The following is a 26402-nucleotide window of genomic DNA, read 5'->3' as shown; positions in this document are numbered from 1 at the left end:
TTGGAGGCTGCTGCTCCCCGAGGGCGCAGGTATCGCTCCCATCCACCGCGAGCACGAAGCCCTTCTGGGGCCAGAGGTGCAGGTCCACTGCCGTGATGCAAAACCCGGCGGCAGCCAGGGGATGCTTTTCCCTTCCCCGCATCCCATTGTCAGCCCCAGCACCACAAATTTGGCAGGAGACTGATGCGGTCACCTGCCTTGAGGCCTCATCCTGGCTCTTGCTCCTCTGCCTCCTGTGCTCAGGCAATTGTCAGCCTGAGCCACGAAAAGCCCCGTTTTCCAATAATCTCCCATCTCCAGCAGCCGCTGCGCTGTCGTAGTCCCTGACCCTCATCTCCAACTGATACCGGAATACTGAGTAATTAAATTCCTGTTTTCCTCCTAACAGGTTTTTCCTTTCAGATGCTTCTGCCTTTAATAAGTTTTTCCTTTTGGATGCTTCTGCCTTTAAGTTGAAGGCAAGGCAAGTCTGCCTGTTTGCAAAGCTGGGTTTGTCCTGCCTGGATCCGGCCCTGGCAGCAGCATCCTCAGGAGCTGCTGAGATCCACCATCCCACCGGAGCTGGTGCAACAGCATTTCCACCGCCGATGGCATCGTTGTCGGACACCAGTAGTTAATTTGCAGCATTGCAAGCAAAACTTCCTGGCAGAGAAGTTTAATTTCCCTTTTATTATGTGATGCGTGTTGCTTGGGGTTGGCAAGAGCTTCTTCGTTTCTCTTTTTGCTTCTTTTCAGTCACAAAATAGAAGGAACAGGATCAGTGAAGGCAAGATCCCCTGGCGTGGCACTCTGCTGGGTAAGGACACGGCTCTTTATCCGGCGTCGAGGCGATGCTGAAGGCCAGCAGATTTTGATCAAGGGAAAGGGAATTTTGTGGGATTTCTGCAGCCATTCCTAATTTACTGAATTTTGGGTGTTTGCCAAGGTGCTGGGCACGGCAATGGCAGGTAACGGCCAAGAACCAGTCGTGTCCCAGACCCAGAGGAGGGTCTTGCTGGTGGACATGCCCTTCAGAAAGCATCAAGAGGAGACCGAAATGCAAGCGCAGGATGCTCGGTGCCCCTCCAGCCGCTGCAGGGGGTGCAGGGGCCACGGCCAGCCCTGGGCACCCACAGGTGGGTGCTCACACGTGCATTTATTTGTGGGAGGGGTCTCCTTAGGGCAAGTGCTGCTTCCTCAGCCACAGAGGATGTGATTTTCCGATTGTAAGTACTGACTTACACCCCCACAGCCACAGGTACGTCCAGGGGACAGCTCTCTGCACCCTCATTACCATTGTAAGTGTAATCAGCATTTTCTATATAGACAGAGCGTACCTATGCCATGCGAACGTGCTCCAGGAGAAAAGGGGGGCAGCTTTCTGCTCCGCGTGTGACGCAGCCAGACCCCGGGGGGTGGGGGTCCAAGTCCCCTTTGGTGAGGACAGGGCGGGTTGCAGCGGGTGCTGTGCGCGGGTTTGGCCTCCGGCTTTTCTGTGTGAGGAGAAGCGAGGGGAGGGAAGGAGCGGCGTGGGGGCAGCTCCTTAGGGGCAGGTGGTGATGGCCGGTGACAAAACCGAACAGTGCCACCGTGCTGAGGATTGATCCTCTCCTGCTGCAGCCTCCCAGAACAGCCCTGGCTCGCTGCGCTGTGCGTTGCAGGATGTGTCCGCAAGCAGCAGCCCCTGGAGCCGGGGGTCCCACGCTGCCCCGGGTGAGGGTCCTGCCTTGTCCCTAGCTCAGTCTGCAGCCCCTCTCTGTCCCCAGCGTCCCCATCACTGGCCTCATCCCCATCCCTGTTCCCAGCTCCCTCCATCCCCATCCTGATGCCCATTCCTCTCCCCAGCTCCCTCTATCCCCATCCCCACCCTCTCCCCATCTTGCTCCATCCCCATCCCTCTCCCCAGCTCCCTCCGTCCCCATCCCATCCCTGTCCCCAACTCCCTCCGTCCCCTCAGGCTTCCACGCTCCACTAAAACCCTGGTGGCACCCAACAGAAACACGCTGGCGGATAGCGTCACCTTTTATTGCCACAGACAGCCAGGTACGTAATGTCATTTCCCCTGGGGATTCCATAAAAAATTGCATTTGGGAGAGGAAAAACCACCAAAAATTGACTCTGGGGTTGGTGGTGCCCACAGCCCTGGAACATCCCGGCTTCCCTGTGGAGAAAAGTCGCTGCCGCCACCCCCGGGACCGGAGAATTTGCTCCCATTGACACTTGGAAGTGTTTTATTTCATGAGACTGGGCTGGAATCCGGGTGACAGGAGAGGGGCTGCACCACGCTGGGACACAGGTGAGCTGGGAAGGTCCCCGCTGGTAGGGACAAACCAGGACACGGGCACCGACCTGGACCTTGTCACTGCAGCAGTGGGTGGCCCCGGGGACCCGCTCCCTCCCCGCCAGGCCCAGCGATGCTGGTTCTGCTCAGCTGCAGCCCACGACCGTGGCAGTTGTATTTCCATCGCTGGATCACACGCAGCTGCGGTGCTGAGCCCGTGGTGCTGCGTTAACGGTGATAATTAAAGGAGAACTAATGAGCCCTGCAGTTAATAAAGTCCCTGTTGTGGGCTCCTGCCTCTTTTGCTCCATCCTAGACAGGATGAAACCCCGGCTGCTGGTGGGTGCCTGGTCCCCGGGGCTGGAGGTGGTGCTGTGCCGCTGCTGATGCCACCCTCCAGTGCCACCAGCCGCAGGGACCCAGGGCCGCGCCGCTGCTTCCAGGCTGGGAGGAGGAATCCCGCTCAGGTGGGTTGGGGTCTCATCCTGGGTTGCCCTGGGACAGGGGTGCTCAGCACCTCGCAGGATCGGGGGTACGGTCACCCCAGGGTGTGACAGCCTCCGTTTCCAAAGGACAACAGGGGGCACATTCTGAAAAAGGTGCTGAGCCTGCAGCAGGATCCGGCCCGGGCAGGGAAGACAGTCCAACACCCGGAGCAGCTCTTGCCAGCGTTGAGCCCCGAAACAACGGTGATGGACTCCCCCCGCCCCGGACTAAATGCTCCCCAATCCAACCCGAAGCGGGGCGTGCGGGGCCAGCTGCGTGCTGGGGACACAGCCGAGGTGTCCCCAAACCCTGCGTGGGGACAGGGCTTGTGTGGCCCCAGTGGGACCCAGGGGCCGGAGCTGGAGAGCCAGCCCCGCGCAATCAACGGCGACAAAGCCTGGGCAGCAAACACAGGTAATTAGACTCACCCAGAAGTAATTATATTTGTTCCACTCGGTTGAACTTTGTAAAGTAATTAATAGGGGATGGAAAGCGACTGGGGGGGGGGGAGGTTAAAGGTTTGTCCGCAGCAGCAGAGGGAGGTTTGTTCCTCTGGGCAACAGCAAACTCGGACACCACCGAGTCCCCCCAGCAAGACACCAAGAGGAGAACACCCACCCCCCACCCCCCTCGTGTTTCAGGTGGGGAAACTGAGGCACACGCAGGGGTGGGGGGCTTGCCTGAAGCCCCTCAGGAGGCCAAGCAAGGACTCGCCGCCCCCACCCCCACCGCAAACCCTTGCCAGACCACAAGGTTCGGTTGTTGGCTTTGGATTTTGTTGGGTTTCCTTTTTTTTTTTTTTTTTTTTTTTAAATTAATCACGAGCAACCAGGTCTGTCTCTCGGAGAAAACAACAAAAGGCACGCACAAAAATAAAGGAAAAAGTCCAAATGCCTGAGAAAAACAACGCCAGGTTAGGAAAGCCATTTCTTGAGACACTGTTCGGAGTTTTATTGGCAACAAGGCTCTGCCTTTCACATGCTTGGTCCCGGCTCGTGGCCCGCTGCCTTTTCCCACCGAGAACAGCAGTGGAAAGCGGAGGGACCGGGAGCCTCCGCACCCCACCGAGATAGCCCAGGTGGTCCCACGGGAGAAACCCGGGCTGGCCCGGATCGGTCCCCTGCACCCAGCCCTTGGCACACGCGGCCGGTTGTCTATTCCCTCCCCACGGGAATAAAACCTTCCCCGCTGGTTTGATCTCGCAGCAGCCGGCGGTGAGGGCAGCCCAGCCCCTGCCACCTCCCCCAGGGAGAAGCCCCGGCAGGGCCAGGGAGCGCTGGGGGCAGCCAGCGCCGGGTCCCGGATCGTTCCTCCCTGGAGGGTCCCACCAGCAGCACTGGTAGGGCTCTGCCCTCGCCCCGCTCGGAGCCGCCGAGCCCGGATACCCTGATTCCCGCTGGGCGCTCCCCTCTCCTCTAAATGCCCAAATCCCCCTTGCAGGGGAAGCCTTGGGATACACGTTTCTATCCCACCTCTTCCCGGCAGACCCAACACTGCAAAAAAACACGTTAGGGCAGAAATTACCTGCGGCTCAAAGTGCCCCCCCCCACCTCTGGAGGGGTCCAAAGCCCCAGAGGCCGTACCCAGGCATCCTTCCCAGGCGAGGAGAGGATGGGGAGAACAAGGGGTGCACGTTATAAATATAAAATCATTATCTGCTACAAACAGAAGACGTATATTGTACATCTTTGACCCATATACACAAGAACACAATATACACAGAACGCCTCGGAGGAACGGGGGCTTCGCAAGGGGGTTTCAGGAGATGCTGCTCCCCTACCGGCCCCCCGCGCCTCCCCCCGTGCTGGAGGGGGCTGTACCGACGGCACATCAGTCACCAAAAGTCCCCTCAAAGGAGTGGTTGTGTCCCCCCCCGCCGCCGTGCCCACCCCGCTGCCCTGGGGGAGAGGGAGGCGAGGAGGATGGGGAAGAGGAGAGAGGGCAGGCATGAGGGGCTCCCTCGCGACCCCACAAAGTGCTTGGGGTCTCCGGCCCCCTGGAGCGAAGCCGGCCCCTGAGAGAAACTTCTTGCCCTGCTGCCCTCGGGGGGAGGCGTCTCCGGCCAGGCGGGTCTCTGATAAGGCATTTTCCTCTGGGAGTTGGAGCGAGCGGTGTCAGCCGGAGCAGCCGGAGCAGTGCGCGCGGTGGCAGGTTAACACGAGGCAGCGAAGCCAAGGTGGTCCCAGCCGGACAAGCCCAGGGCCGGGGGTGGAGAGGACAGGAGGGCTTCATCCTCGGCTCAGTTCATCTGTAAAGCTGCCCCCCCCTCCCCCGTCCTCCCCCAGCCCCTTCGAGCCTCTCTCCCTGGCTCGAGCCACCGGCACAGCGTGAAATACTGACGGTCAGTGGAGTGGCACATCCAGGCGCATGGAGTGGCAGACAGGCACACGTTAAAAGTTAAGACAAGAGTCGATGTGAGCTTTGTACAGCGAGGAGCAGCTCCCGGCCGGAGTGTCCGAGGACTTGGGACGACAAAAATGCCACAGTGATCAGATCGGGCCAGGACGAGGGGGTGGGCACGGGGGAGAGGAGGGAGTCGAGTCCCGGCACCTATCGGCGGTAATGATTGGGGGCATCCGCAAACATGTATTTGAGTCTGTAGGCTTCGGCCAGCAGGAGCCCGATTTCTTCGTTACCCCAGTGTATCGTGGGCAGGTTTTGTAACAACATCAGGAGGCCCTGAAAGAGGGGAAGGCGCGATGGCTGGGGAGGCTGAAGGCAGAGCCCAGCTCCGGAGCAGGCTCGGAGGCAGCGGCACTAACTCTTGCCCCCCACACTCGCAGGTCTGAAAGGCTCCGAGGCAGCGCTGAGATGTGCTCGCGTCTGGAGCTGCATCAGTGAAGCGCCTCAGATGCCTCCAAACCGCTTGAGATAAAGGCTGCTGCCACCCCAGCGGTACAGCCAGACAGCAGAAGGCAAACACAAGGGATTTACCGTGGGCAGAGCCCGGGGAAGAGGTGGGATGTGATGTCCGGACCTCCAGCAGCGCTCTGTCCTGAGCGCTGAGGCTCAGCCGTTAATTTTAGACAAAGCCCCCGGGGCTGGATGATGTCGGAGCCAGCCTTGAGACGTGTCCATGCTGAGCTCCCAGCCAGAGCAATTCCCTCCCCTCTACCCCCCAGGGAATTACCCCCAACTGCAGGGTCTTACCTGGAAGTCTTCCTCATCTAGGATCTCCTTCCGCCACTTGATCAAGAAGGCGGCGCAGACGTACAGGTGGAAATGGGAGAATCCTTCCGGCTCCGACTGCGGACAGCAAAACGCCGGGTCAGCTCCTGCAGCTCAGCTGGAGCACGTCTTCCCTGGACACAGATGTCCTGCTGGGCCACCCATCACCCAACCGGCTGCGAATGTCCCAGGGCCACACTGCTCTGCTTCCCTCATCCCCCCAGCTGCGCAGCGCTGCCGCAAGACCCCCGTCCCCCAGGTGCAGGGAACCGGCCCCCCCGTCACCAGCCAGGCAGGGAAGGCAGCGGGAGCCTGCGTACCTGGTAGGTGTCCCAGAGGCGGATGGTGCAGCGAAGAGGCAGCTCCCTCATCAGCAGATTGTTCATCCAGCGAAAGGCAAACTGCAGGTATTCCACCTCGTACTTCCTAAAGTGGTTATGTACCTGCTCTGAAACAGCACATTTCACTTACACACCTGGGGACCACGGTGCCCCAGCTCCCGCGCACGGCACTGCCCTCAACACACGCGTTCATGCACGTTCAGGCTGAGACCTTGCTCTCCCAAACACCTCCACCTGCCACCCCGGGCCACCGGGCCAGCCAAAGCCCATCCCCAGGAGGTTTCTGCTGACCCTACCCTGCCCTGCTTCCTTACGTCTTGTAGCCAAGGGTCTACCCCTGCCCTGAGCACACTGCTTGCAAAGGTGGCCTCCTGCTGGTGTGACTCCAACCTCCTCAGATCCCCCTGTCACCTACCATCGATCCGGCTGACCAGCTCCTCCAGGGCTTTGACCTTCTTCTGGATCCCTGGCTGTGCAAAGGTGTAATTATCCTGCAGGGAGAGGCCAGGAGTCAGAAGCAGCAGCTCTCACAACAGCTAGAAATGACCAAAATCAGATTCCCAGCTCCACAGGGAGCCAAGATCACCATGAGCCAAGGAGACATGGCTCCTGAGCACCAGGATCATCTGCCTGCCATGAAATCCCTAGTCAGGGCAGCACCCACCCACCAGCCGCAGCATCTTATTCCTCCAGGATTTTACCCACAGATTTACCTCAGTAAACCAGCAAAATCTCCCTGATGCTGGGACATCAACCCTGGTGGGGCGGCAGTATTAAACACCAGGCAGGCAAGCTGGCAGCAAAGTCTTGTGGCTTTTTTTTGTTTTTTTTAAATCGGTTGGAAACAGGAGTGCTGAGGTACTAACAGACTGCCTCCTGTTCTTACCTCTGCCGCCAAGAGTGGTTCCAAAGAATGTTTATCAATATGGTGATAGGCGCTTTATATGTGTAATAGACACAGAGAGATGCCTGCACTGCTACCCCAGCAAGGGGAGAAAAACCTCCCTGGCCCCAGAGGCTCACCTGTATCCCGTCTAGCAGCTTGCTCATGCACCAGAAGCTATCGGCTTCGATACTCCGCAACACATCCTGTGACAGGTTCGTCACGTCAAAGTTCTCCACGTCCTCCTCTGCAAAACACAGAGAAGAGCATTAGGAGGATGGGGGACACTGAGGGGCTTCATCAAGCCAAGGCAGGGCAAGAATAACTACAAGGCTCCCTGCGCGACGTGAGCGACCTGCCTGGCGCACAGCACCCACGCGCTGACCTACTGACGCAGGATAACTAACCCAGGGGGTTAAAGGACCCCCAAAATCTCAGCGCCGGTGACCTGAACCCAGCCCAGCTCCCCGTGGGAGGGATCCCACAGCGCTGCCGCTGTTGTGGTCCCTCTGGGACGAGGGCTGTGCGTGCACCAAGCTCCCAGCACGTGGGACCCCTCTAGCTGGAGCGCATCCCCCCGTGGGTGACGGCAGGTCTCTGCCTGCTGGCAGCACCACGGGGAGAAGCGAATCCCTGGCTGCAGCCAGAAACCAGGGAAGGAAACGCTGCCCTTGGCCTGGGGCAGCACAAGGGAGCTCGGTTCCCCCTCGCAGTCAGATTCAGCATCATCCCAGGACTGCAGCCCAACAGAGGTGCCCAAAAAGTGGCTGCCAGCTCTGAGAACCCACGAAGAAGAACTGCCAAAGCCTCAGAAACCTCTACAGGAGAGCAGGACTCTCGGGCACAGTTGCAAGGACGCAAAAGCACGTGAACATCTTCCTGGAAAGCAAAAAGGCTCCGAGTTAAATCCAGCGCAGAGCCTGAGAGCAGGGAGAGTGCTCAGCTTCAGAGAGCTGCTCGTCCTCCTCCTCCTCCTCCTCCTCGAGCCCAGCCGACCGGAGAGCTCCAGCCGGCAGAAGCAGCCCCGTTGCTGAGATCTGTGCAAGCTTGTTTTTCAAACCCAGTGACCTGAGGGCCTGCCAGGACAAGGGTTAGTGGCAGCTCTGTCCCCAAAGGGTACTCACAGAGTGCAAAAGGCTGCCCTTGCTTTTACATGGGCTTACGAACCACCCCCAGGAAGGGCAAGGGAGAGATCAAGTGCCTCAAGGGTGGGACAGCAGCGATGCTAGCTGAGCTTGGAGCAGAGATCACCGGCTCTGGGCCAGGCTCACCTTAACCCGGAGGCTGCAGAGGGCAACAGGCACGGGAAGGCAGTGGAAGGTTGGGAGGACAGGCAGGAGACACAGATCTGGTCCCCCTGACCTGCCAGCTCCCTCCCTTTCCTCCTCAGGAGGAGAGCACCCGTCCTGCTGCGGTCGTGCCACTAGATCAGATCAACAGATGCCAGGGCTGAACTGGCCCCTTTCCAAACCCAGAGGCTTGGAAATCCTAACAAGTGTCTTTGATCTTCTTTGGAAAAGAGCAAGAGAGGAAGATGGGGCTTGGGGATGGAGCCGGGCCACCCTCCTGGCTCAGACACGCCGCAGGGCAGCTGTCGCAGGCTGGCAGCGTTGTGAACGCTGGCACCAACAGATGGGCTGCAGGATGGGAAGGTCAGAGCCAGTGGCTGACGCTGCTCTCACCTCTGCTCCTCCTCCAGGGCAGAGCTCAGACCCACGGCAAACTGCCACCAGGAGCTTTAGGGACAAGCAAGGGTTTAACCCTGCATTAAGTTGGCAACCTTGTACTGCAGAAAGGGCAGCAAAGCTGTTTTCCAGCTGCAGGTCATCATCCCAAACTAGCACACTTCTGCTGGCTTCGCTGCAGCCACTCGCAAACGTTCCGGGTAACGAGACAGGCAGGCAAAATCTGTTTAATACCCATTTTCCCCACATAATTCCCCCCCCCAGAGACAGGAGGACAGGCAGGCAAAGGAACAGGACGGGGCCACGTGCAGAAGGCCTCCCCCACGGAGCTCCAGGCATGAGGGCAGTGATGGAGAAGGGGACGTGGTGACCTGCCCGGGTGACGGGGAACACCCCACTGCTTGCGCTGGCATGGGGACAAGAGGAGCAACTGCCAGCACGCCAATGTCAAAGCAGAAGAGTGGCAGGAGATCCCCAGCATGAGCCGATGCACACGTTGCAAGAAGCTTTGGAAAAAAAACACCCAGGTCTCTGGAGTGCGTGGCTCAGCATAAACATCTGCTCGGCAGCATCATTAAAGAGGCCACATGGAAAGGAGGGAGATACTCAACATATGGCTCTGACGGGGACTGAAAGGCAGCCAGCGGCACGGTGACAGCAGTCGGGACACTGCTGGCGGCGTCACAGGGTGCCCAAGGGCAGCTGGGGCTCGGGGAGAGCAAAGTTCCTGCGAGCGACATTTCGACAGGGCTCAGGGTGGGCAGAGGAGAGGGACATCACAGTCCCACTTGAACCCCTGCCTCAAATGCCAGGCGGGGCACAGGTTGGAGCAGAGCCGAGGAGCCAGGGCTCCAGCCTCCCCCCCCCGGCTTCCCACAGGGGAGCTCCGAGGGCTCCCCGTATTCTGGCAGCCGGGGCTCAGCGCAGGACGAGGCACGCGGAGAACAGCGCAGCCCGGTCTCGGCTCGCAGCTCTGCAGAGTCAGGGGCGAGTCTGCCCCACGTGCAGCGAGCGACACGTCCAGGGCAAAACGAGTTCAGAACAAGGCTGATGTGGCAGCCTGGGCTGGGCTGGCTGCGGTGTGACTACGAGGCTCCCTGTCCCTTCACCCAAGCTCCACGTCTGCTCAGATGGAAACAGAGTCTTAATTTAACCACGATTAGTATTTATATATACATATATTCTAACAAAGCCAGCTAGGAGTGAGCAAGATCAATACTTCCCATGGCACTGCTCCCCTCCGCAGACTCAGTGAAATGCCAAACAGGTCCCCAAGCCGGGACAACCCCTCATACAAGGCTTTGAACGGGGGATGGAGGCGGTGTCATACACCGAGATGGGCACAGAGCGCTGGGAGAGGGTGCAGGGGCCGGCCCGGACACTACCTGGGGATGCTGAGCTCCTTTCTGAGGTCTGTCACTGCCATTTGAAACGCAGACGCAAGCCCTGAAAGCTGGGAGTGACTCTGCAGCAGGACAGGCTGCGGACCCGAGCTGGGAGGCAGTTTTGGCAGGACCAACAGCTCAGCATCCCTGTGCTTGCTGGGTCCTCTCTGGAAAAAGGGGCATATGGTTTCCCCGGCAGGTGCCAAGGTGCCATCCCTGCCCCGGTTCCTCGCACGCCAGACTGCCTCTCTCCATCCTCACCGCCCCAGCAGCGCTGGCAGCCTGCGCCCGTCCTACCCCGAGGGCAGCAACAGCAGGCTCAGCTGCCCCTGCAGCCTCAGCACCTCCCTCGAGCTCTTCCTCATGGCAGCACCAGCTGAAAACAAGCGCTGCTCAGCAATCTGGGGCAGAAGCCACCGAGCAGACGGGAGGAGGAATCGCTCCAGCTACGGATCTGGCAGTGGCAGGGGCCCAAAGCGCCCGTGCTTGCTGCCAAGTAGCTGAAGGCAGCCGTCTTCGCGCAGGAGGCAGGTAGAGCATCACAGAAGGTGAGCCAGCTTGCCGCGCTGGGGGAAAGGGGGAAACGCAGCAGTTTTTGCTACCCCGTCTGCCAAGGGCTCACAGCAGTCTGCCCAGCACCTGGAAGGAGCACGAATTTTGCATCCAGACTGGGTGCACAGAAAAAGCAACTTGTCCAGCTGGCACTGGAGGAGGAGGCAGGGGAGGCTCAGAAGCGGGGACTGGGAGCTCTGGGGAAGAGCTGCTTCTCCCTGCTGCTTCAGCCTAGCTGGTATTTTCTGAAGTTGGTCAAAGGGGCACAGACGCTGGACTCCAGGCGTTGCCCAGAAAGAGGGAAACATCAGCAGCAGGACCCTTTCAGTCAGGCTAGGGAGAGGCAGGGGTCATCCAGTTGCCAAAGCATCCCAGGGCAGGCAGAAGAAACCGCTTCCTGCAAACGTTTTTCACTCACTGGTCCCATTACCTCCTTCAGGACCCGGAGGGGCGTACACCCCTCCTCCCCACAGCTTCTGTGGTGAGGACGGAAAGGCATCAAGTCAAAGACACAGCAGCACGGCCAGCCGAACGGCTCTAACTATTCCCCCAAGCAAGCTGTGTTTACTCCCTCCGTGCACAAGGGCTTGGGAGTTTGCTGGGTTAATGCTGACTGTTGGTTTGTTGCTCGTGTCAACTCCAACAAAAGGAAGCTGCCAAATTGTTCCTCGAACGTGCCTGAAAAGCTACAGAATGTGCTCGATAAGCTACAAACCATCCCCCTGCCCAAAGGTGTCCCCATGGACACGTTCTAGCCCTTGGTGGAAGCCAGACAAGCCCTCTGAGGGATGTTTTAGACCTTGGTCTAGTAGCTGATGTATAGCGGAGATGCTATCGGCCAGACACATTAATCAGCTGAAGAGCACCAAGGAGAGGTTTTAACTGGATTTGCAGGAAAAATTGATTTGTCGTCTGCAAATGCAATGCCTGCCCAAAGCATGGGATGATGGGTTAGAGGCCTACAGTGAACTGGGAGCTGGGGATCACCCTGTTACCGGCGGCGCGACTGCTTTATAAGAAGCCACTAGGCTGAGCAGTAGGAGACCAGGGCGTCAGCCTGGCCTTGCGCTGAACACCTAACCAAAGCCAACAGCCTGTGAACCCCCCCGCCTCCCCCCGTGAGCTCTGAACCACACCGCAGCCCCTGGAGAGCTGCAGGGTCCTGCTGAGTCAGCCGCTGCGGGAGACAGCCCTCCGAAAGCTCCGACACAACCGTCCCCGGGAAGGCGGCGAGCGCAGGAGCCAGCTGGCAGCACAGCGGGTCCTTCTAGCATCCTGTCGTCAACAAACCACCCGCTCTGAAAGGAGAGCAGGGGCAGCAAGCGCAAGAGGTTTGAGGATGGAGCCAGTGCTGGTGCCAACTTCCCAGAGCTGGCTTTCAAGGAAAGGCAAGGGAAACTTTTCCAGGCCGGTTGTACGCACACCGTGGAACGTGGAAATACCCTCAGCTGACACACAGGTATGCCGGCCCTCAGCGGCTCCGTGCGCAGGGGCTGCCCGAGCCATACAGATCATCCCCCTTCCCAAGGGGATACAGCTGGGGAAACAGCAGCAGGATTTCCTCTGAGCAAGAGAATTGCCACCGAACGGCAAGTTGCCCCTTGGCACGTGCTGCGCAAGGGTTACCGCACTGTGCAAGGCTTCTTTTAGCTCTCCTGCTGCACGGGCTGGGGAGCAGCACAGATTTGGCTAATCCCGGGATCCTGGGAATTGGTGATCCAACACGGAGAACCTCCAGACCTGCCCTGCCCAGCACCATTCTCCAGGGCCCTGTCAGCAAAGGCAGCTGTAGAGAACAGGCAACGCTCAAACCAGCGACCGCAGTCCTGTTGCACAAGGGGTTACGTCACACCGAGCGCAGCTAGTCCTTTCCCACCTACATTCCAGGCAATTAGTGATCTTATCCTGAACTTCTGAAGGCTACAGACCAGGGAGCAGGTGGCCACCGAGCCAGCCCGTGACCTAAAGGCTGGCTTTGAATCCCAGGCTCTGGGGACAGAAGGGGACGCACGATGTCGCTTGGCCAAATTCAACTCAACGTGTCTCACACGGAGGGTTTTTTTCATCCAACACAAGTTTCAGAGCTAGCTGGAAACAGGGAGGCGGCATTCGGAGGAGAGGAAGCATCAGTGTGGGGTGAAAACTGCCCTGGAAGGTGGCGAGAAGCACGACCAACAGCAGGTGGACAGGCACAATGCAGCACAGCCTCTGCAGCCACATGCAGAGAGCGCTGAGCCCCAACACCAAGACGGTACAGGACTGCAAGAAGTCACACCAGGTACCCACAGGCAGCTCTGATGCTTCACGCCAGCTCCCTTCTGGCACAGGTAACTCCCTGTGCACAGCAGTGCTTCCAACCCAGTGAATTAATCCTGAGCAACCAGCCTGCACCAAGACGAAGTGCCACCAGTGCTACTCAGGAGATAAGGCACAGGAAAAACCACTCAAAGGGAACCTACTCAGACCCGACTCAACAGGCTCTTGACCTTCCAGGAAAGGGAATTCACTCCAGCTGGCAGCAGAGCCACATCTTGTGCCTTCTCCTTCAGGCTGTGAGGAGCAACAGCACTTCCCAGGGATCAATCCTGACCACACAGGCGGCTACGGTAGAAAGCGAGATGGCTTATTTCTCTGTAACGTCCTCAGAAGAGGAAGCCTTAGCTGGATAGTGGAAGGCTTCCAGTGGCATCAATAAGCTTTGGATCAGACCTTAAAAATATTTGTTCAACAGGATTTCTGTCGCTAGTAGCGTCTTATAAATTCCTTTGTCCTTCTGTTTACAGTGAAAGTTAAGAGCCTTTAGGCATAGGGATTACGGCATCCCAGCGTTAACGTCAACCCCAAACCACAGCTAGAGCTGGAGAAAGAATAAATCTGCTACGGGTGGAAATGCCTTGAGCTCCAGCTAAAAGCAACTGCCTGACAAGAAAGGCAAAAGCAGCAGGGAGAAGTCAATTTGCCTTCTCAAACCCTCAGCTTGAGAAACACGCCTGTACTAGCAGCACGGGACAGGAATTTTTATTTCAATAGTTTTATTTTACATTCTCAGCAGGGTCTCTTTGTACTTCATTCATTCTTCCTAGAGCAAGGACTAGCTCCAAGCTCAAGCTTTGAGAGAGCCTCCCCTCCCCAGCTGCGTATCAGGGCTTTGCCTGAACTCCCTCAGCACCCAAAAGACCCCACTTTCCTCCAAGCTGTAAGGATGTGAAACGCATTCCAATGGAAATCCACCCTTCGCGCTTCAGCTTCTGCAGAGCTCAGCAAGATGAGGAAACTGAAGTCAATTCAACCAGGCAGCAAAGACACAAGAAGAGGTCAAGACGCACCTCGAGCCTGGCACAGGCACTGAAGGAAGAACACATCGCCCCTCCAGCAAGGCAAGCTTTGCTGCTGCCAGCACTTCACGCCATTTCAAACACCGTGGTCAAGAGGCAGCACCGTGCTTCGAGCGGCAAATGTCACTTACCAACATACTCCGAGAGGAACACAACAAAGAACGGAGTGACCAGGTCATTGATTCCCTGTACGTAGCCGCTGGCCGGGTGTCGAATGGCCCAGATAAACAGGATTCTTTCAAAGATCTAGGGAAGAATGAGGGAAAGCAGGTACCTGCGTTAGCCGTGCACAAAGGAAAGGCAGAAAAGTGTAACTGCTAAGCTCAGGGAGCAGAGATCATGCGCTGACAGGCTTTTCTGCAGCAATACGAGTAAGATATGAAGCGTACAGGTCCTCGGAGAGACTCCGTACGATCCACAGATCCCACAGACAGGCCAGATTTCACAGAACGAGGCAGCCCAGGCTCCTCATCAAAGAAACACAGACCCAACTTTTCAAGATGCGGGTGGTTTGAGACCCCTTCCACCCCCAGGCCAGGGCTGCCCATCAGCAAAGCAGCACGCCTGGCCGATCACCTGGGAAGCCAAGGCTGTTATCAGCAGGGTACTCACATCACAGATTGGGATAGCTCCCCACAGAGCAGCCTCCCCCCTGCAATCGATGTGTTATTTCCAGACTGTCCCAGTGCCAGGACACAACGCTCTGACATATCACATACACATGCTGAGCTTATTTCCAAAGAGGACAGATGCCCACGCCTCCTGGCCACCTCTCAAACCCATCCCTGCCTGGGTTTCTCACATACTGCTTTGCACAAAGGAGATTTCGTAGCAACACAGAACTGATCTTCTGTTCTGGTTCAGATGCCTTGAATTTGTCTCAAAAAAAACCAAACAAAAAAAAAAAACCCACACAAACAAAAAACTTCAGGTCTTTTATCAACCATTGGCTACATCTCGCCACGAAAGAGCTGATCTCCTAACCCCTGAGCTCCAAATCTGATGTCTTTCAGAAACGTGGGACAAGACCAGACAGTTTCAGCAGGTATTTGCATCTGGAGCTGCCAGCCAGGGAAGTTTCCCTGCAAAGCTAGGGATGTCTAGGCAGTGAGATCTAACCCCCCCACACACCCCACGGCAAATGTGGGGCAGGAGCTTCGCTCCCCCTTACCTCCTGGACGAGTGGCTGCTGGAAGAGGGGGATGAGCGGGTTGGTCCTTGGAATGTCAATGTGGATCTAGAAGAGAAGGTGGGTTATATACACCAGCCATGCTTTCCGGGGCCACAATAACTCATCACAGGCTACCAGAGAAGAATCCACCCCTCAGTGTCTCCTCAAGCAAGGGCTACAGATGACAGCTGCACCGAGAAAATCATCTACAGTTTCATCTCCAGTCTCTTCTGCTCAGGTGTGGGCAGGTGGCCAGAGCTGGGAAAGATTTGGGGTCTGAAATCTAGTTATGACATTAATTTAGAGAAGACTTCAACTAATACCCATAAGAAGATGGACAGAAACGTGGTACCCTGTCCCCAAGGAGACTCCTACTAGTTACAGCTAGAGGAAGCCCCAGCATGACCCCAGCTGCAGGGACAAGTAGCAGCAAGAGGGAGGAAAGGGATGTAACCGAGGGAGGAAAGGGATGTAACCGAGGGAGGAAAGGGATGTAACCGAGGGAGGAAAGGGATGTAACCGAGGGAGGAAAGGGATGTAACCGAGGGAGGAAAGGGATGTAACCGAGGGAGGAAAGGGATGTAACCGAGGGAGGAAAGGGATGTAACCGAGGGAGGAAAGGGATGTAACCGAGGGAGGAATCCAGGCGACAAGCAGAGGGCTTGTACCTGTCGGTAGGTGTCTTGATGGTGCTCCTCATTCCGGGAATCGTAATACTGCTGGATGAAACCAAAGTACTCCTCCCGCTTGCGTTGCAAAGTCAGCTTTCGCCGCTCCATGTTTGCGGGGAGATAACCCTGTAGCAGGAAAACCCACATCAAGGCAGACCCTCTTCCCTCACCACAAACCATCCTCTGAAATCCTGCCGGTCGGCTGTGCACCCAGAAACATCAGGCACAGAGACACAGGAGCTGGGGAAAGAGCTTTCCCGGGATTTGGCTTTCCCAGCCCCTGATGCCTTTACTAATCTTGGAGCGACCCAACTTCAGGGGACCCGGTTTCCCAAAACAGAGTGAACCACACGTTCCCAGCACCAGGATGGGCTTTGTGCTCAAAGATGTTCCAATTACATTTCCTGATCAAAAAAAACCCCAACCCCCCCCCCCAAAAAAAAAAAAAAAAACCAAAGAACAAAAAACCCACCGCTACAGCTCACCCATAGGCTAGGCACAGGTACAACGAGAGCAAACGTGGTTACGGGCTAACATGAAGGTCTAAGAGCTGCACGTCCCTGGCTCGGCACATTCCCCCCCGATTCCTGCGTCACAGCTCCGAGTACTCACTGAGAGGAGACGCCACGTCACAGGCCGGACCTCCCTGGGCACGCCAGGCCAGCTGCATTTCCTCAGCTCATCTGCAAACGGACAGTGGTGGCAATGGATTAGATCCTAGGCACGTCCAGGCACCACTACACCTAGAAGGAGAGGAAAGCCCAGTCTGCTCCTGCAGGCTCTGGAGACACTGAGCCTCCAGGAAAGCTCCACATTAGCGATAACTGGGGATGCGGGGCTGCGGCAAGGGGAGTAGAGATGATTTCAGCTCAGCCTGGGCACAGAACTGGTGGCTGCAGGGGCTCCAGTGTGCTGCAACCTCAGTTCTCATCCAGAGCCCAGCAGCCCCCAGTGATGACAACCATCATCTGCGAGATGCAGAAAGGCTGGGAACAAACAGGGAGCTGGTGGAGGACGTTACCGTCTGCCGACAGAGCGGTTTGTGCAACCGTCTCACTTGGCGCCACTGCAGGTAGTAATTTTTTCCACCCTGGAGCAGACCCGTTTACAACCTGAAGCAGGCAGCAGGCCCCTCTGCCTTCCCCTTCCCACCCGCAGGCACCCCCGTTTTGTCACACTCACCCAGGTCTGTGTTGTGGCTGGAAAGGAGCTGCCGAAACTTCTCCAGGCGGGTTTTCTCCCTCACTGTCATGGGGGGAGCACCCGAAGCATTTTGGTCAGAGATTCGGGCGACAAGCGGAATGACAGGTCGAAGGGGAAGGGACTGCTGCTTCTGGAGGGGGGTCCGCACACAGGCCTCCTCTGCAAGGAGCAGATGCTGCAGTTAGGTGGGGAAGACCACCGCACCTCTCCAACCCTACCCCGCTCCTCTGGCTGCTGTCAAGAGACCTGCCACCGCAGATTTCACCCCTCTCCTCCCCAGCAAACAGAGCATCACTGGCCCACTCTGATGGATCAGCTGCTTCACAGCACCTGCTGCGGCTCTTCCATCATTTCTCCTTCCTTCCTCCTGCATCCAGACTCCCCTCTTCACATGGGAGGCCATGGGCAGAAGGACACAGGAGATGAGGCAGGAAGAGCTGTGGGAATCCCAGAACTGACCTTCAGATCTGCTCTGCTCGCCACTGATCTAAATAGTGATCAAGCCAACTGCGAGCACAGCGAGGAGGCGCTGAGCTGCCAATGCCACCCGCTGGCAGCAGGGACCAGCTGGGTTACTTCCACAGCCTGCGACAAGGCACAGTGAGCAGGGAATGACGCTGCCCAATTCCCTGCCCAAGCTGCACCCACCTGGGGCCAACAGGACCTTGTCCAGACCTTCACTAAGAGCAGCACACTGGGCCACCAAGGACGCAGACAGTGAGCAACCCTGAGCAAGAGCTTAACAGATGTCCAAAATCTGTTAGCACCCAGAACACGGGATCCTCTGGGACAGACGTGCCTGTATGCAGTATATTGAGCAGCAGAGGACAGTGAAGCGTTAAGGCCAACCCTCCAAAAATGGCTCCTTGGAGTACAGCATACTACAAGGAGGTGAAAGCCCCTGTTGAGCTTACGGGCTGTGCCATAGCTGCTCGCCCATAACATGTGAGTAGCAGCAAGCGGCTGAGTTCAGCGGTCAACAAGGAGAGCAGCGGAGCAAGAGGCTGCTCCTGAAGACAGCTCTTACCAGACGTCCTGGAGAGCTGGGCCTCGCTGCTGGACTTGATGACCTTGCAGTTGGTGGGCATGTCGCTGAGAGCAGACTGGGTTCTCTCAGGTTTTGCCCGCAGCTTGCTGTGGTTCTCCAGAACCTGGGCTGCCGTGGCCTTGGCCACTTTAGAGTTCAGAGTTTGCAGAGAAGAAGAGGAGGAAGAGAAGTCCTCATCTTCATCATCACCGATGTCCCAGGCATCACTGGTATTGCGCGCAAACTCATGAAAGCTGGAGGCCTTCTTGCTTTTCATAGGCAGTGCGTTGGCCTTGGAGCGGTCCTTGATGAAGCTGGAAGCCAGAGAAAAAACAGTGGCGGAGTTATGCTGTTAGACGGGTCCATTTTCTTTCCTTCCCTATGTCCTCACTCCAATCAGCCAGTCCCTTTTTCCAATTTCCCTGTTCCTCCTCCCAAACCCAAGGAATATGTTACGCCTCTCTGGGCTGCCAGGAGGCAGAGCCTGAGCTGGTGAGATGGCCGGGCATGGAGGCCACAGACAGCTGGAGAGGCGCCAGGCCTCCCGGTTCAGAAGGGCAAAGGGGGAGAGATGTACCATTTCTCCGGCTCCACCTCCCCTTACCCTACAGAAAACAGGTAAATCAACACCCAAACAGTCCTGCAACCTGGGGAGAGGCATGTCAGAGGGTAGACAGAGCTGCTCCGGGCTCGTGGGCACTCCTGGTACAGCAGTGATCGCTCTCAGACCGATCAGCCCGGTTCTTTTTTTCAGGCACAGGAGGAGCCTTTGCACTTTCCCTTAAGCTACAGGAGTCAAAGTCCACCACCTGAAGCGTCACAGAAAAGGGGGAAAGCCTTCACGGCCACACAGCACGAGACAGGGACAAGGAGGCAGTTCAGAGCAGCTCTGCTTTTTCCTGCCGGGAAGGGTGCTGCGGTTCTCCAGCCTCGCAGCTGCCAGGCAGGTCACCGACCCTTCCTTAAATTCCTCTGTCCCTGAAGGGCAGCAGAAGGCTCAGGCGTCACTGCTAAAAAACGTGCCCGTCTCCTTTGATGTGGCTGGGCCGATCTGGATTTCGGGCCACAAAGGGCACCAGCAGATACGCTTTCCCTGCCAGCTTTCGCAGAGCTCCAGCCAGCGCTGCACCCCACTGCTGTCCTCCTCTGCTGGAATATCACAGTGGGGAGGGATGCTGGAGATCTCCACCCAGTGCAGGACCGAGCCAAAAACCTGCAAAGCCTCGCGGCCTGCGTCTCCAGGAGATAAACACTTACTTTTTGGTGAGCCGGGGATCCAGCGGAGGATGTTGTGCTCCATAGACAGGTTGAATGCTGCAGGAAGGGGAAAGAAAAGAAAGACGACGATGCAAAAGGCCACAGAGCACCCACGAATAATCCCCTCAGCCTAGACTGGGGTCACGCCTCTTGCCTGCTGTCAGGAGCTAAATCCAAACCAAACGCAACTTCAATAACCTTCTGTCTTCAAAGCCTTAGAGCCAAAGTGCCACATTCAGTTGAAGATTTGCGCTTTGCAAAGCAAAAAGAAGCCTTGTTTAAACTCTTAGGCTCTCTCCAGCCTGAGCTGGGATTTGAGATCCACTCTTTTCTGTACCACCGATTTACTCCAAGCGACCACATGTCTCAGTCCCCCTGCCTCATACACTGATGTTCATTCTCTTCTCCACCAAGGGGATTTCCAGGTTTGGGAATTCACCCTTCTGAGCCCTGAGGGACACGGGGGGACTCCAGCCTGTGACACTGGGGCTCCTCTGCAGCACACTTGAGGGTTTGAACCCCACGCTGGCTCTCAGGCTCGTGGCAAATGCCACGGCGAAGCAGCATCTGGTAGGGTACACAGTTTGACTCAAGTCCAAATCCCAGTTTAATTAACTACTTCCTATGTGGCCTGACATGAGTCACCATGTTTCAGGAGTGGGACAGGGAGCCCAAGGGCTGCAGGCACTACATGGGAAGCATTACCTCAGAGAGGAGCTACTAGATGAGTGCTCATCACTAGTTTTACAGGCTCTGGATGCAAGACAGGGATCCTGAGTTATCATCTCCGCTTGGGTAACCATTCACAGGTACCCCACCCTGAAAAACCATCGCCAGAAAGCAAGTCCTCCCCATCCCCTGGTACGCGGCACAGTCCCGCATCCCACGGCGGAGACAAGGGCCCATTCAGAGCTGTCACACAAGGAACAGGCTCCCCTTGGGTCAACAGAGCTGGCTTGGTTTCCAGGAGCTGCAGATGGTGCCCAGCAGTAAAACGAGCAGAGCCCAGCCGTGTAGGAGGGGAATGGCAGCCTGATGCAGCTGGGAAGCGCGCTGGGAACCAGTTGATGCTGGGGAGGTGGCAGCAACAGGCCCAGCTGGCAGGGGAGAGACGCAGAGATCCAGGGCAGAGGCTGGAAACAACTACAGCACAGAGAGATCCTGGTGGTGAAGCCTGGCGAGGGGTGGGCTCGCCGCAGCAGCAGCCGTCCCTCGTGGCTGGAAGCGCTGAAAAGGCTCACTGTGTTTACCCACCAGCGATCAAGCCTAGGAAAGAGTTTGCTGACTAATTAGCATCTAGGAGTCAGGACAGCTATTAAGCAGAGGCACCCCCGTGGGTGGGCATAGCAAGCAGATTATCAGGAGTAAGAAAAACAACCCCTCCAGATCATCGCTGCTTCCCAATGACTCATGGCAGCTCCTCACAGGAGCCGGCAGAGCCTCTCCGATAGCCAGCACCGGGCTCGCACCGTCTCGTGACGGCAGTCGCAGCGCTGCTCCTCTCTGCACAGGGACCCACATGCAAAGGCCTGAACTTTACCAGCCAAAGGGACGATGTGTGTTAGACACAGAGGAGGGGATGTGGCAGCCAGCTCCGGGTGAGGAAACCCTTTCCTGGGGCTCTGAAGCAATCGGCCGAGGTCTTCACTGGCTAATGGCTGATACAAGGGCAGAAGGTCCCACCACCCAAGCAGCATTTTTTAAAGAATTTGAACCCAGGCTCCTCGCTCCAAAGAAAGCATCCTGAGCTGATCTAATTGCACAGCCCATCAGCCTGTGCTCCCACACAAACAGATGCAGATGACAGTCTCCTTTCCAGCAGGCTACAGAGGCAGGGCTGAATACCACCATCCTGCATCGGCGAGCTTGAAGGTCTGCTGCGTGAAGCAGGTTCTTCTCCCCAGGTCTGTCCCATCTTCACCGACTCTCTGCCCTATCTACCCATGCAGAGGGTGCAACAGGCTGGGCAGGAGGAGCGCAACAGGTGACTTCTAAGATCCACGAGCATATGCACAACTGCAGATGACAGGTTTGTGCCGTAGTGTCTGTGGTAACCTCGATGTGTGATCCCGCTCCTCCAGCTCACGTCCCTGCAGCTGACTCCCAGCAGATCCTACGGCTCCCCACGAAGCTGCATTAGCACATCCCACTGAGAAAACCGAGGCAGGGGAGCGATACCACCAAGTGATGTTCAGTAACTGCACTTACTCACACGCACTGATGCAGCTTAGCTAGATGAATCTGCTGTCTCCAAGCTTAACTCCCCATCTGAAGCTGTCTTTGCCTGACTTTTACTGGGACAGAAAGCTCAGGGCAGGCACTGCCTCTCAGCAAACACACCACCGCGTCAGGAGCCGAGAACTAAGCTGATGCTGTGCTCCCAAACTGACTGGATGAGTTGCCTGTCCTGTCCCAGTTTAAGCTCTTTGGGACAGGCATTTCTTGTTACTCCTATGTTCAGTGCCTGGGACAACGGCTGCAGTATCTGCGTTACGCTGCTCCTGAGGAGATCATTGCAGGGGGTGTGTTATTGACACTGCAGCAGAAAGCACATCCGTGAAACCTCAGTGCCACACAGAACGTATTTACTCCTAGCAGATTCTGTTTCTTTCCTTTTAAAACAGCATTTAAATTACCTTCCCCTGGAGCCTGGCTGCCCACCTCCCTGAAGAGCAGGAAATAAACAACCCATCGCACAGGATACCATACTAGACCAAGCGGCCAACGCATCCCCAGAAAATTACTGGGTTGAGAATTCGCAATGCAAAAACCACAGAATAGTATTGGAAACACGAAACATTTACTCGTTGTGCCACCTTAAATCTACAGGGCAAAAGCACCAACTAAAAGCTAATACAACTAAGCGACCAAATGCACAAAGCGTCACAGAAAAGGAAGCTAACAGTCTCCAAATCTTTACAAAGCCTCCCTCTGCCAGCTTGTCAGGGCAAAGAAAGGAGGGAGCCAAGAATCTGTACGGGAAGATCTCTCAAAGGTCAGGCAAAAAAAGAAGAAAGGGATCTAGCGACCATGGATGCAGCACGTCCCACCTCCACCTTTCGTGGATGTGCTGCCAAAGACCTGTCAGTAACCGTCCCTGGAAAGGACCAGCACGCAGGGTATTTAAAGGTCGTAACAAGGCTCCTGGACAGCAAGATATTTGCCAAGCAGCCAGCTAGGAGCAGGGGAGAACTTTGCCAAAAACTTGACGTTGGAGTGTATTGTCTAGGCAGGACTGGCTGCCTCCCAGACCGGTTCACCTGGTTTGAGTTTTCCAAGCCAAAGCTCCAAGTCACCCGCTGCAGAGGAGAGAGATGCTGTCTTAAGCCCACCAGCTGGAAGCGTGGCTGTGACCACCGGGTAAGGGATGGGAGCAAGCAGGAGACAAAATGACCCAGGGCGAGCAGAGCACTTTCTTCCCCCCTGAGCAGAAGGCGAGGAACCCATAGTGCTCACTGCTTTCCCTTTGCTTGCCACAGACCTGGATTGTCCCACCAACCTGAGGGAGCCAGCGCGGCAACAAAGAACCGAGTGAAAGCACATTAGAAAGAGATTTAACTGGCCTAGCAGGATTTAAAGCCAACTAAGCATTTCAGACTTCGTCCACGCACCAGGAGGGGAAGGGCAGGGTTCAGATAAGGCAAATGAGACAAACGTGAGGCACACCAAACGGGAACAGCACTTGTGAAAGCCTTCGTCGCAGAGAGGTGGGTGCCCTCTCCCCATGGGAGAAGTAGAGAGCACCTCCTTCATCACCACCAGCCTCTTCTTCCTAAACCCCGCTCGATTCAGACATTTCACTTGCTTCTTCCATCCCTGGGTGAGTGTGAGTGCCTCAGCAGGAACCAGGACATGCCAGCCAGAGGAACCAAAGCAGGGGAGGTGCACACAGAGAGCCCCCACAGACCCTTGATCCGAGCAGATGTGGAACAGGGGTGACACCCAGCACAGAAAAGGATAATGGGGGGGCACGTGCGCTGGCAGGGGCACCTATTTGGGACAGAGCTGCTGCCACCCAAGGTGACACCTCTAAGGGCTTTGGGAAGGGATGAGGTTTCTTCAGTATCTCTGGAAAGGAGGACGGTACAACCCTGGCTCCCAGGGGAGTCTGCAAGGTCCTGATCCCCTCCACCCTGCTTCCCACGGGGCAGAGGATGCACACAGGGGGTCCCCGCAGCCCCCACACAGCCTTGCCCTGCCCTATAGGTGAGGGGGCAACCCTGACACTACCCCTGTCCCTTACACAGGGGGCTTTCCTCCTGCAAGATTCCCCTGCAGGGTGCCTCTGGCATCTGCCCTATTGCAGGGGGGAACCCCAGGACCCCCCAGCCAGCTCTCCTGCCCCACAGCCAGGGTAGATACCCCTGGCACCCCCCCACCCTTGCAGGGGGGAACCCCAGGACCCCCAGCCAGGGTAGATACCCCCGGCACCCCCCCACCCTTGCAGGGGGGAACCCCAGGACCCCCAGCCAGGGTAGATACCCCCGGCACCCCCCCACCCTTGCAGGGGGGAACCCCAGGACCCCCAGCCAGGGTAGATACCCCCGGCACCCCCCCACCCTTGCAGGGGGGAACCCCAGGACCCCCAGCCAGGGTAGATACCCCTGGCACCCACCTACCCTTGCAGGGGGAACCCCAGCCCCCAGCCAGCTCTCCTGCCCCACAGCCGAGACAGACACGACTGGCACCCCCCGAGCCTTGCAGGGGGGAACCCCAGGAGCCCCAGCCAGCTCTCCTGCACACCCCTAGCACCCCCCAACCTTTGCGGGGGGGAACCCCGCGCCCCCTAGCCCCGTTGGGGGGGGGGTGCCCCTGACAACCCCTTCCCAAGGCAGAGGAGCTGCTCCAGCTCCCCTGCCAAAGGCCCCCAGCTGAGGAGGGGGGGCTGCGGCCCTTGCACCCCCTCCCCGGGGAGCGGGACGGTGGGGGGCCGGTACCGGCCGGGCCAGGCCCGCGCTCACCTGCCCGGCAGCTTGGCACTCCGCTTCCAGAACTGCCTGCCGCTCTCGGCCGCCATGGTGGAGGGGAGGGGTGGGCCCGGCCGGCCAGCCAGCGAGCGAGCGAGCCCACCGGCCGGCCGGCCCCGCGGCGCAGCGGCGGAACGCGGAGGAAGGCGGCGGCCCCCCCGCAGGCCGCCTCACCGCCGCCCGCCCGCAACCCCCGGCGGCGCCATCTTGGCTCCGGGCACGGAGAACGCCGCCATTGGCCGCTTCGGGCAAGGCATTGCGGTTCGGCCAATCGTGAGCGGGAGGAGGGAGTGACGTATGAGGAGGCGGGGTTTGCGGGGCTCGAGGCGGGGCTGTGTGAGGCGGGAGAGACCATCTGAGGGGGGAGGAGGGGATTAACCGTCGCGCCCCGGGCGGAGCAAACCACTAGCACCGTGGGGCGTGGAGTGGGGCGCGAAGGCGGCGGTGCCTGCGTGGGCCGGGGGATGGGCCGGGGGAGCCCTGAATTGGGGAGGGCGGGTGGAGTTAAACACCGCCCTGGGGAAGGGGAGAGACCATTCACGCTGCGGGGGGGAGACACGCCCAGCAAGTACCTGGGTGAAACCATCGGGAGAGGGCGGGGGGGGAAGGGGGTTAAACCACCCACAGGGCCGCGGGGGGGAGCTGGTGGACGGAGTCGTGCGCGGGGCGGGAGGGACACACTGGCTGGTGACGGGGCCCAGCGGGGTCCCCGTGGCACCCCGGGGTGGCTCTGCTGGCACCCATGGCTGTCATGGTCCCCTCAAGAATGTAAAGCCATTTGGGGCCATTTCCAGCTCCCAGCCGAGCCCTGGTGCCAGGTGTCCCCTCATAACGACACCCGGGGTGAGGGAGAAGCTGCCGTTATGGGGCATACCGTGAGGCGCAGGTGGTCACCACGGGAATAAACTGAGGAAAAACTTCACAAATATCAAAAAACCACAAACTTCCCTGGTGACGTGGGACCCTGCCAGCCCTCAGAGCACTGCCATTCCTCTCATGCCCTGAGAAGAAACACCATCGCAGGGGTGGCCAGCAGTGACAGGGCCTCGATGGCGGCGGGAATGGGCACAGAGGGACAGGGCCTGCTGTCACCAGCGTCCCCGCGCTGTGGGGACATGGTGACCTCCTGCTCCTGGGGGTAATGTGCGATGGCCTCGGTGAATTAGCAGCCGCCTCTCAGAGTCAGGCCGCCGGCAGGGCTGTGCCCCACGAGTCAGTTCGGCGCCTCAGTTTCCCCTGTTTGCAAAGGGCAGGGCAATGGCAGGAGGGAGCCAAGTGTCCCTCGGGGTGTCTCAGGCATTGGGGTCATCGGAAAAGGGATAATTATCACCCCCAGCTCAGCCTCCCGGCCAGGGTGGACATGCGGCTCTCGCCATCCCCTCAGGGTCAGGTCCCGGCTTGGCGGGATCATGGCTTCTGCCAAGCACTTGAGGAGAGGCTTGGAGAGCCTTTCTGGAGGCGGGAGGGTTGGGAGCACTCCAAAAAAAAGGAAGAAAAAATAAAAAGCAGGCACGTTTCTGTCAAACCAGGCAGGTTTGGGAGGACAGGGCTGACGGCAGAGGGCGGCACAGGCCCGACACTGGTGCCTCACGGCAGGGCCTGGCCTGGCACCTGGGTGCTTTGTCTTGACACAACCTGTTACTGCTCCTTCCCTCTCCAGCAGCTGCTCTCCAAGTACAGGGAGATATTTTGGGGGGCAGAGCGAGCCCAGGACCGTGGTAGCGCACCTAGTACCTCTGGCAGTGAGCCCAGGATCTCTGACAGCTTTCAATTCTGAACGAGAACGAAAGCCGAGAGAGAAGAATCAGTTCCTTTTCCCACCCTGAAGCTGAAGCGGAGAAAGGAAACTTAAGAGCTGGGAAAAATAGAGTATTTTTGAGGTAGCCAGCTGCAGGGAGATCACAGCCCTCCTGGTCAGGAGGTACTGTGTTGGACTAGCAAAGTTTCCAGAAAGTTGCTGGTCCATCCAGGGTGAAAAAAACACTCCTTCCACCCAGAATTAGAAACCTGT

General features: G+C 57.7%; 1 protein-coding gene across 2 annotated transcripts; it reads right to left on the bottom strand.

Moving 5' to 3' along the window:
- Positions 1–4376: 4376 nt before the first annotated feature.
- On the bottom strand, positions 4377–24627 carry TBC1D22B (TBC1 domain family member 22B). 2 transcript variants are annotated; one of them, XM_055728343.1, is made up of 13 exons: positions 24386–24625; positions 19425–19481; positions 18168–18481; positions 17120–17299; positions 16550–16620; positions 15935–16063; positions 15267–15332; positions 14227–14341; positions 7279–7385; positions 6671–6746; positions 6235–6362; positions 5897–5992; positions 4377–5425 (listed from the first exon to the last, which is right to left on the bottom strand). In XM_055728343.1, the coding sequence occupies exons 1-13, from the start codon at positions 24439–24441 to the stop codon at positions 5297–5299; spliced, it is 1524 nt and encodes a 507-aa protein (XP_055584318.1). In that variant the 5' UTR covers positions 24442–24625; the 3' UTR covers positions 4377–5296. The 2 variants fall into 2 exon arrangements, with proteins under 2 accessions (XP_055584318.1, XP_055584319.1); XM_055728344.1 differs by having other exon boundaries at positions 5288–5425; positions 5897–6048; positions 24386–24627.
- Between the last annotated feature and the right edge of the window lie 1775 nt (positions 24628–26402).

This window comes from Falco cherrug, chromosome 16 (genome assembly GCF_023634085.1).
Source record: "Falco cherrug isolate bFalChe1 chromosome 16, bFalChe1.pri, whole genome shotgun sequence".
Classification (NCBI taxonomy): Eukaryota; Metazoa; Chordata; class Aves; order Falconiformes; family Falconidae; genus Falco; species Falco cherrug.
This window is presented reverse-complemented; position numbering and strand designations above follow the sequence as displayed.